At 39.8% G+C, this 11,123-nt stretch overlaps 1 protein-coding gene across 1 annotated transcript; it reads right to left on the bottom strand.

Annotated features, from left to right (window-relative positions):
- Window positions 1–257: 257 nt before the first annotated feature.
- LOC135461726 (FMRFamide receptor-like) lies at window positions 258–10,912 on the bottom strand. The gene is made up of 2 exons (XM_064738929.1): window positions 10,822–10,912; window positions 258–1,447 (listed from the first exon to the last, which is right to left on the bottom strand). The coding sequence occupies exon 2, from the start codon at window positions 1,429–1,431 to the stop codon at window positions 334–336; it is 1,098 nt and encodes a 365-aa protein (XP_064594999.1). The 5' UTR covers window positions 1,432–1,447; window positions 10,822–10,912; the 3' UTR covers window positions 258–333.
- Window positions 10,913–11,123: the final 211 nt, after the last annotated feature.

Genomic DNA, 11,123 nt, shown 5'->3' with positions numbered 1-11,123 from the left:
CTCAGACTCAGTGACGGTCACATTTGCTGACCGAGGAAACAAATCGGTATAAGATCAGTTTACTTTTCTGGTGAAGCTCAATTTCCGACACGTTTATAAAATTCTCACGCCTTTGTCATGTGCTTAGTTAGATCTGGAGATCATGCTTCCTAGTTACACATATTCACGGGAGCTTTATGTGGACACGTATAATTTAATGTCATCAACACAATGTTAATATACAATAGTCTTCGTTGGGCCGAAGAATTGGCCTGTTTATTAAATACCGGGTGTTTCACATTTGTCACCGTTGTAGCTCCAAAACTGATCTGGAATAAATATGTACATAGATGCTTACACAAAAGCACCATCATTGTTTGCCCTTACTATGGGTCTTCGCACAGATGATCGCATTGTGCTTTGATATTCGGTGTGAAAAGTACTGATTGGTAAAGGTCGGCAGCAGAACATCACCATGAACGTGTCTCTAAACGCCCTGCTCATGGAACAGTAGATAATGAAATTCACAGCAGAATTCACTTGTATGAGTAAATCCGTTATTTCTCGAACTCCTTTCACCAAGTTCGTGTCTTCGTAGTAACCGAAGCCGAAAAACATGGACATGATGGCGTCCGGCGTGATACAGATAAGAAACACAAAGACAATGGCGATGAGCATCCACGTGATTCGATTTCTACCCGACACGGCTCGGCCCTGAACGCGAGTCTGCCGCAGGCTAAGAATTATGCAGGTGTTAAGGCAAATGAGAATAAGCAAAGGTATCACGGATCGTAGGAAGTTCTGGAGCCAAAAGTACACTTTATACGAATGCGAAACACCAATGTAGCTAGGCTGAACGTTGTAGGTGGTTTGATTGGTGTCAGGATCCAGCTCAACAACTGTTTCGTATCTTAAAGCTGATGGCAGACTGACAAGAACCATGAACGTGAACACGCACAGACTGGTTTTCCGGGCACGGTCTATCGTACAGATCTCTCTCGCGCGCACAGGATGACAAACGTAAATGTAACGTTCGACAGCTACAGAAACCGTCAGCCAGGCGCTCACACATACCGACATGTTGAACACGTAATGAGCGAAGGGATACAGGTGCGCCAGAGTCTCTTTTCCTTTCTCCGGATCCAATTTCTCCAGAAGCGTCACTCCGAAGTAAAGCACGTCATTGAGAAGTTTGATGGTGTCAGCCACGGCGAGAGCTGTGAGAAATGTGTTGGTAGTGGTTGCCATGTTCCGCTGACAGAGAACAACGAGTGTAAGGATGTTCCCGGACAAGCCCACAAGACACACAATGGGGTAACAGAATAGACCTGTCACGATTTTAGCTGTCTCGTAGAATTCCTGATACTCCTCAGGTTCCGCAGATCCGCCTGGGCCATTGACATAAGCCATGTCATCTCGATTGTGTACTAAAGACATTTCGTCATGCGCCATTGTTAACTCGGTGAACCTACAAGTGATGTAAAAGAGGCATTTGAGAAATTAGTAACAGTGAATGGAGCACATTGGAAATCGCATACGTGAATGCAGGAACAGAATATTGGGAAATATATTTACCACATGGGTCATAACTGATATGATAAGTGTAACACGATCACATCAAACTAGCATTTACAATTACTATTGAAAATTAATTATTTGACTGAGGTTTATGGCCGTACTCAAGGATATTTCACATATATACCAAAGATGAAAGGTTTACTGGCGGAAGAAAACGAGCTGGGAACTGGAGAATACCATACCACTCCCAAGTACTCTTGCAAACCTGCAGATTTACAGCCAAGCCACCTTTTTCATTCAACAAAGGCTGATCTGCTATGGCGAAAGAGATGTGTTTGTGGAATCAGCTAACACGATCCATGATATCATTTGTACGCACTGACCATAAGTGAATGCACCTGAACTAGATTGCGTTAAGTAGCACCATACAAATAAGCATAAATAGCCTTAAAAGCGAAATAAAAGTTTTGAAGTTAACACCACTTGCATGTTTCTTTACGGTTGATTGTATAGTTGGTTTGCTTTTGACTAGGTCAGAAATGAATCGGCAATACGGATGTATTCTGGTTGTGGAAAGGAATAGCTGTATACACCGTTCCATTTCGGAGCGTGATGGTAGAGGCATAACTTTTACCTCACACCCTCGGAACAATAGCTGCCGACGGTGACTCTGATCGAAGATTCGCTTGCTCAAATTGAGAGCAAGGGTCAGTGAAATTACTTCCGATGGGACAAGGGACCCTGTGATTTTTTCAATTAGTGATAAGTGGATTTTAGTACCAATATGTTTACGCTACCTCATTCTAATTAACGTTCATTTCCGGTGTCTAATCATGGGGCGATATCAGGGTACACAGAGCGTGACCCTATCCGAGAAACGATCAACGAAGTCGCAGTGAAATGTAAGGCGCATTGAAGGAAACACACATCTGAAAACACGAGTCTCATTTCTCCAGGAAAGCTCAGGTCGATCTTTGTTTTGTTCAATGTCACCTGAGAACCCATTCAGTCCCCATCCCAATTTTCATGGATTGATGGGCAAATAGTAAAAAAAAAAAAACAATGGTCACGCGATACTATTGATTATTACTTTAATATCTGATACGTAACTTGAGTCATATTCAAGAATATTTTAACTACATCAAGTTGGTGGATTATATGGATGGGGCAACCCGAGGAGGATCCAGGAGAAACCGCCGCACTTAACCATGTCCCAGGCGTAAGGCTGCAACATAGACAGCGAGAGCTGACATCAAAACATACTGTGTTTTGGGTCACAAACAAAGTCTTGGTTTAGAACGGTTACTCAGCTGGAATACCTTAGCTGCCGAGAGAGCCCGAGAAACTAGTAATTAAAGTCTTTTTGTCGGCTCCGAATTTTTTTTTATTTATCTCGGCGTGATAGCTTATCGTCACACGCGTCATTTTTGAAGCGGGAGTGTACTTAATGTTCGGGTCAGTAGAATTTTAGTGACATGTAAAAGTTTAGATACAAATTACTTCAGCGGTTTCGGGAATCAAAGAGTGACTTTCAATATTTGTCGGCATCAAAACTTAGTATCACTTTGTATTTCCTTATCTTTATCATAGTCTTGACTGGTAGGATGGGGAAACTATAACAGCAGTACTTTGTGCAATATGTGAACTACATGTATTTCTCGATCGCAGGGTGTCTTCATGACGTGTTACCCTATTCATTAACACGTGCCTTTTGCCTTGCCTTCACTTTTTCTACGCTGTCAGCGTCAGATTTTCTGCTGTTCAGAAAAGCTACGTGTTTTGAGCATTCAGGGTCGGATCTTCAGCTGTTCAAAGAAGCAAATTCCTTATTCTTGAATTACAGTTTATGCCTACTCAGAAGTAAATGACGTGTGTCATCGTCACTTAAAACATTTATAAATATCGAAAATTGAGCTCACAGAGTATTTTCCCATTTTTAGTCGGTCTGGATGAAAGCATATAGGATGAGTAACTTCAGTGATATATGTATTATGTTGTTTCTTTAGCAAAATATCTTCACAATATCCTATGTCTTTGACTCGACGTAAATTTTCAAGTAATTAGGGTCAGATCTGCTACTGAGAGAAGCAACTTTTTTCAAAGAATCAGGATCAGATGTTCGTCTACTCAGATAAGGAAGGTATTTAGAAGGATCAGGTCCAATCTTCGACTATAAGAAGCAACGATTCTCGAAGAATCAGGGCCAGATATTCGGTTATTCAGAAAACCAACGTTTTTAGAAGAATCAGGGATAGATGTTTGGCTCCTCAGAAATGCAACATGTTTTAAGGAATCAGGTTCAGATATTCGGTTATTAAGAGAAGCAACTGTTTTGAGCATCTAGGGCTACATTATTGTGCTATAAAATGAGTGATGTTCATCGTCGTAAACTGATTTTTGCTTATCAGATTTCACATAGGAATCTTGCAAGAGTCACATCTAATCTTTTAGACACTCACTAGACACTTATTCTGACCAAGCATCGAAATGTTTAAGATTGTACAGCAGCAAACTGATAAGACTGAACCACTCGGCGTTAGGAAGTGTGGTTAGATGTTATTGATTACCCATTGTGTAACCTAGTTGTCTATTTAAGGCGCCAATAAAACTCACACCTAGACCATTTATTTGAAACACATGGCAAATAAACAAGAATTAAAATCCAGTAAGATACACTACTGTATCTCTATAACTGTGTTTAAACCGACTAGATGCACTATGAAGAAACTGCTGATTAATTTTACTTTATAACATTTTGGATGTATGTTAACTGTTTTAAGGAAAACCAAACGCAGTTTTCCTGTGAGAGTAGTTCTGCAACACAAAGCTCGGTTTAGTTAACCGGACAAGGCTTCTTTCTGTTGAACACTGATTGCAACCCCATTATGTACAGGCTGGGTAGAGATAGACGTGACTTCTGTTAAACAGCGATTAATCAATACCGTGTAATGTTTATCTGAGTTCTTCACGTAACATTGTTAACCCACTGAAATTACCTAGCTTGGCCTGCCTTAGTGCTCATACTGATAAGTGTCCTCTCGGTTCTGGCTATACAATGGAAAGTCGGAAATACATCCATGTTGCTAGAACATGCGGTGAAGTGAGACTGGAATGGGTATTGGATAATGGTATTGATGGCTTGCAGTCATGTACCCTGTTCATATGTTATCAATTATTGCCAGATCCAAGAGAGAGGACAAGTATCAGAATATCCAACAATCGATAACATTGTTAGTGAGTGCCAGCGCCCGATGAAGCCAACCTGTAATTGGCATTACCTCCTGCTTACTGCACTTTATTGCGGCGTATGCCCAAATAATTAATTACAGGCAGCAGTTGAGTTGTTGATAAACTAGTCACTGCGATTTCACCAGTTTTCTGTGTTTCTGGCCTAGCCCGTGGGACCGCAGGCACACGCTAGGTGCATCACTGTGATTCCTGGACAGTTTCACTTTACATTATAAAGCTGATCTAATACTGTTTTGAGTAATACATCGTCATTCTGTATGTCAACTATAAATTCACATCTCAACATTTAATCAATAAATTAATCAATCAAGCAATCAATCGGTCGGTTCTAACACAAAATAACGGTAAATCACAAGCTAGAAAGCCAAAATCTGCAATAACTTGGATAACGGCAATAACTGCAGTAACTGCGTTGTCGCCATAGTTGATTTCATGTGGCTTTGCACTCATGTCCTTCTTCGGAAGTCCATGTTAAGAAATAGACAAAACAACCTACCAAAAGAGATATATAGTCACAGTTAATAATTCCATGCACAATTCTAATCGGTTGCGCAGTCATAAATCATTCACCGGCTAGTTAATGGGTAAGCAATCCACTGTAGAACAAAATTATTGCCTCTGCGTGGGAGAACGTTTCGCGTTTTAAGATTAGTCATAACACAGCCTAGGCTAAAAGCGATGTTCATAAAGAGACATTTCTATAGCATGGACATCCAATAAATGTCGGATACGCTTTAAAGAATCTGACATTTTTCCTCAGGTCATCATAAATCCATAGTTGTTTTGTTTTCTTTGAGGAAACGTGTATTTTACGACTTCTTATCTATAAATCCATTAACATGTTTACTGGTTATGGTTTCAATGTATGGATAAATAAACGGTGGTTTACCATATTCCATATCAACTATTGTATTTCATGCATCCGTTGGAATTGTGGTCTTCATGACTTTTTTTTCCCGAGGCACAGATTTGTTTCTGTAGAGTAAGTGACTCATTTGTAACCAGAAATAATAAACAGATGAATAATAGTTTTAATGTTTGCCCATAAGGTTTGCTAGAAACTCTGTAGCTGTTTACAATTCGCTTTAATAGCTGCATTAAATCCATAGCTCTCCTTTCGTATTTCATTTTTCAAGGCAGCAACTGAAATGCTAGTTTTACGACCTGGTGTGGCTATTATCACGTCCGCAGCTTCAAAAGATAAAAAAGCGACCGTTAAAATTGAGGTTAGTGTGTTACAAACAAGTGTTGAAAGCCAATTAAAAATGGATAGCAAGTCAAAAATGGAACTCTATTTTCGAGATCAACGAGTTCAGCCATGGGAAGCCATATTTACCTGCGCAGCAAAGAGACAGTAACCTTCGGTCGGGATAACATTGGCGGATTATTGTTCATTGCTTTCGACCTAAAGTAATCCTTACACCAAGTCGTGAACATGGTGCATTACTGGCACATTATGGTATTTTATTTCAAGGTCGCTTCCTATGTGGCAACGTCTTCACAAAGCAGAAATGCAGAACGATAAAAACTAGGCGATATTGTTCTGGTTCGGTCACTTGAGATATTTTTCAGAAAACAATAGTATGGTGATGTGATGCGATAGCCATGCGATGTCTGGTATCTGGTAAGATAGACAGACAGAACGGACCAGCGATTATACAGAAAATAGAAACAGCAAAAGGTTTCCTGTAGGTTGTTGAGCGTCTTGTTTGATTTTTGTTGTAAGAGGGGTAACAGTAGAAATAATAAGGTATCTCGCAATCGTTCTGACATTTTGTGCTTTTACATGCATGTACATTTTTCTTACAAAAAAGCAGTTACATGTATGTTTCAGAACAGATATTCATGTACCAGCCTTGGACCAAATTAGACGCCCCATGTCAATAATCGCAAGCCCAATGACCAAGATATATAAAGTACGATATTAGGGCGGAACCATTCAAAGAGAAGAAGTCAACAGAGTGAAATCAGTATTCAAATCGTGCAAAATGCTAGTATGTAAGTTGTTATAGCTCAGTGACATCTCAGTTGCGCTTTGATATACAATGTCTCGATCTAATTCAAAATGATGAACATCTGGTCAGCCCCTTGCCCAGGGTGCACGATTTACTGGCATGTTATTCTGTGTGAGCTTATGCGATCCCAGTACATCATGTTTAACAGGTCGCTTTTCATAATAAAACATGGACAAGAATAAATCACAAGTGACGTACGCAAAAGTGCATAAGCATGATCGCTACTGAAAGCAGCATCTGCGCAACGTTCACGTCAAGGAAGGTAAGGATGGACAGGAAAACATGTGGCGTGGAGATTGTCACTGACAAACAGTATAGTATGGGAGGAAACACTAAGTAAATCTCATGTTACAGCATCTTATGGATTATCAAGACAATAGTCCTTGTAAGGAAAATTCTGTTTTTGTTTTGCTTTTTTTTTTCAGTGGACGAGACAGTTTTGATGTATGTTCAATATAACATGACAGAAAGCTTAATGAGGTGTTTAAATGGTTTACCTAAATTCAAACTGGATCCACTGGAACAAACGAACTTCAAAACAACGCATTCAGGATTAATTTACTTAAAATTCGCACGCGATAGAACAAATACAAGATTCAATTCATTGAAGGGTGTGGATTAAATTATTATTTTTTAACCATTATGGTGTTGTGTCTTTGTGGCGGAGCTGTCCAAGTGGCATGATATTTAACATGTGGGACGCACCAAATTAAATAGTTCGATCCGTTTTTAGCGTTTACCATATTAGTAAGTAATAAGCGTTGAGGATTTGTTGGGAATGTTAAGGTGATGTCCAATATAAAAGTAGGCATTTCAAAATCCAGTGTACTGAATTCTTTGTGCATTTCGGGTGGGTCAAGGTGGGGTGACAACAGAGTCAGGTCGCTGGGGCTTGGGCACACGGAGAATCTCATGTCACATAATTACACGCCAAGCTTGTCATACAGTGCTACAATCAGGTAAATCTATCCAATAATCCACAACAAGGAGACCATAGTCTTACATAAAGATAATCTTGATGGGCCAGGTCCCATACCAAGGAGACTTTGACATATAATAACACCCTAAGGAGAATCTTGGCATTTAGGGCAAGTAGTGGAAGATCAAAGTCAGCTTGGCACAAAGCTCCGCACCTAAGTCTGCGAACCTAATATCCTACTGCCTAAAACCTCATGATTTTTCAACACTCATATTTCCTGCATTCGACATGATTTGAAAATGAAAGAGGAAGCCGTTGCAATTTTGTCCAGGTAAATGGTTTTTGGTTGTAGAGTGACGTGAGTGACGGTTCAGGCTTTGCTATAGATCTGAACAGCCCTTCCCCTTCCAGTCGTGTTTTCATATCCAAGCCTTTCAAGGGGTTTGGTTCAAATGGATCCGGTGTCTATAATTCAGGACGCAGAGAGTAATCTAAGGCAATTAATTTCTGCTCAGGTATAATGTGACTGTCAAGCAATCTGTGTAACCACCTGAGTTCTAAGCTAAAGCCCAATATATCTAGTCGGTTTTGCAGCTCCTCGTGCTGTAATACGGCGCCCACGTACCCAGGCTTCCTACTGGGTTACATGAAGTTACTAAGCACCAGTAACACACATCATCTGCTGGAAATGGTGTGCAGCGCCATTAAAGATAACTCTAGATTTACTGTTCTAATACCTTACAAAGGCACAGCGATAAGGGTACAATCACACGCAGGTTCGTTATGGGATAAAAGGTTCAAATGCAACTAGCGCCTAATCATTGTGCAAACTACTGGTAAACTACCCATTAGATTGTTCTGGCTTGTGTTGAAATTTGAACCATGGAGTTGACGGCACATTTCCGCAAGTACAAGATCTTAGACTGTTTATTGCCTTTTGGTAGCTGAACCAAAAAATAATGAAAACTGGCGACAGTGGGGTTTAGTTCAACATTACGGATAACAGTCAACATAAGTGAGTCTTGAAAACAGTGGACGAAAAAGTCCTATAAAGCATACACTCAACTGGTTGTACTTCGCCAGACCCAGTCGCTGATGGCGACACAATTTTGGATTGAACCGGCTTAAACGTAACGACTTGTGTAAACACCAGTTGAGTCAGATCGTTATTTCGCTCTTAAGAGCAACAGTCGGGGGATTTCAGTTGGGTCTTAAGCTCCTGTGAATGCCAACGTCTATATGGGTTGACGGCTCGTATACGAATGTCTGTTTCTACACATAGATTAAACGGAACTGTTGAAAAGTTGCAAGGTGGCGGCGTAAGTTGATTCTGATTGGCTCACAACCGCTTTAACCTGTGAACATCTGCCTTCAAAATGTAAACAAGCTCACATTGCGAAAAATTATTGCGTCTACCAGATTATGTAACAGGCCCTAATTGATCGAAGAGACACATTAAGATCACTGGTTATTTGTAAGATACCTGACGGATAATGGTGGTTTCATCACCCATTACTCGCCGTTATAAAAGTAAAAAAGTAAAATTAAAAAATAAATGAACCAATATATAAATGAATAAACTTTTTCACCTTTCCGCTACTAAACAGTTCATCTAACGTAAAGTGAATAATGTACCCTGTTGTTTTAACATCTTGTGCGCGATGTATTCAAAGTGGAGTGTGCATTTCCAACATGGACAATGGAAAGGAATTACAAACATATCCTCTAATCTAAGTTTTCTTCAAAATAGGTAGTAGCACTTTCTGGTGGGCAAGAGCGTCAAATTTGTGACCAAGGCGAAACATCTTAATAGCTCTAGGATTGTCGTGGTTTTCCTATCAAACGCACAATGACAGATCTCGGGCGAAGGCCTGGTATACATACAATTGCATCTGTCATCTGGTGCAAACCATAATTCTGGATAAATGGTCAATCCTCCTACCCAACAATCATTTCCAGTCGGTCAAATACGTCCGCCAGTCTAAAAACCCATTTAAATCCACCTGTAAGTGTGAGAGCTCTAGGTCCATTATTGTTATTAGCTTAGATAAGCCAAAATGACTGTTCAGATGTGGTTCGAAGAGCCGTGTCGATACCCAGGAACTCGATGTAAACACAATATCGGTAGCATCGTGTCATGCCTGTTAATAAATTATCAACATTTAACTCTATATTGGCAATATTTCAGCGCTATCATCGCCTATTATGGATACAATATATTCTACACTGCTGTCGCTGCTTTGGTTTAGCTTTCTATGCTGTAAGTCTTTTATTATGACCATAAGAATGCTTTAGGCCTCATATATCTACCTCGTGTTGAGCGGCATGAATGTATTTCCCAAAGGTCAATGATTTGTAAACCTTGCGAACCATCAGCATGAGGTCTAAAAACATGGCAAAATATAAGCCAACGTGAATGGGAGCATTGCAGAAAAACAGGAAAAAGGTATTTAAAAAGGCATGTATAGTATAAACAAAATTCTGTGTTTGTTCCATTTAATCAAGAAATATGTCGCATCTAAATTCACCTTTAGCTGAAATATTACAGCAAAACTGATCTATCACCTTCAAATTCATTTAAATGAAGGATATCGAATATTTTGGAGTTTCTGGGTCATGAAGTCATGTTTGCGTTTGATTGATTACCGAAAGACAGCTTGTTGCAGGCGCCCAAGCTAAACACATACGTTTTTATCAAGGTATTTGACTCATAAGGAAGGATAATTTCCTTAATTTCCCAAGCAAAGCACAAGGCACTAACACAAAACTATGACAGAAGTCAAATAATACCTAAGCTGTTTTACTTCGCGTCAAAGATTACCTGTGCCAGAATAATCAGTCAACAGCGCTAATTTACGCAAATAAGACAGAAATGTTCTATGCACATAATCAACGAACGTGATTTTATTTTTTATTCTCATTTCCTTCGTCTAGATAATCAAAGTGTGAATGTGAATAGACTGAAAAAACAGAGCTTCACATTCTAAAACAATTATATATCGTACCAATTAACAGAGTAATAATATTTTAGTGTTGACTATGTAAATATATAAGCCCTATACCGAGATATTAATATTTACTTGTAGTATTGAATAACATCGACAGATGAGGGCAATGTATTGAATTACTAGTATATCTTACCTGACTTGTCGCTCCAGACAGGTAATCAGATTTTCGAACAAACACTTATATTCATTACTCCAGTGTTTGATGTGGGATGAGAAGATATCTCGATTTCGGCTCAGACACTGAGACAATCTGGGGTTGTCTTTGGTTCATTTCAACATTGGTGTGGAGAACAACCATAAACCCGGTGTTTGTACCGGCCGCTGTGGGCGCACCATTTTACCGATCCATTCGGTACTGCTAGCTCACCAAAGCCATACACAAGACTGTCCGTCTGCTAGCCATCAACACACATCTCAGCTTGCCCTATTTCGCCC

The sequence above is a fragment of the Liolophura sinensis genome, chromosome 1 (assembly GCF_032854445.1).
Source record: "Liolophura sinensis isolate JHLJ2023 chromosome 1, CUHK_Ljap_v2, whole genome shotgun sequence".
Lineage (NCBI taxonomy): Eukaryota > Metazoa > Mollusca > Polyplacophora > Chitonida > Chitonidae > Liolophura > Liolophura sinensis.
This window is presented reverse-complemented; position numbering and strand designations above follow the sequence as displayed.

Coding starts and splice junctions, on each gene's coding strand:
- LOC135461726 (XM_064738929.1), bottom strand. CDS start 1,431: ATGGCGCATGACGAAATGTCTTTAGTACACAATCGAGATGACATGGCT.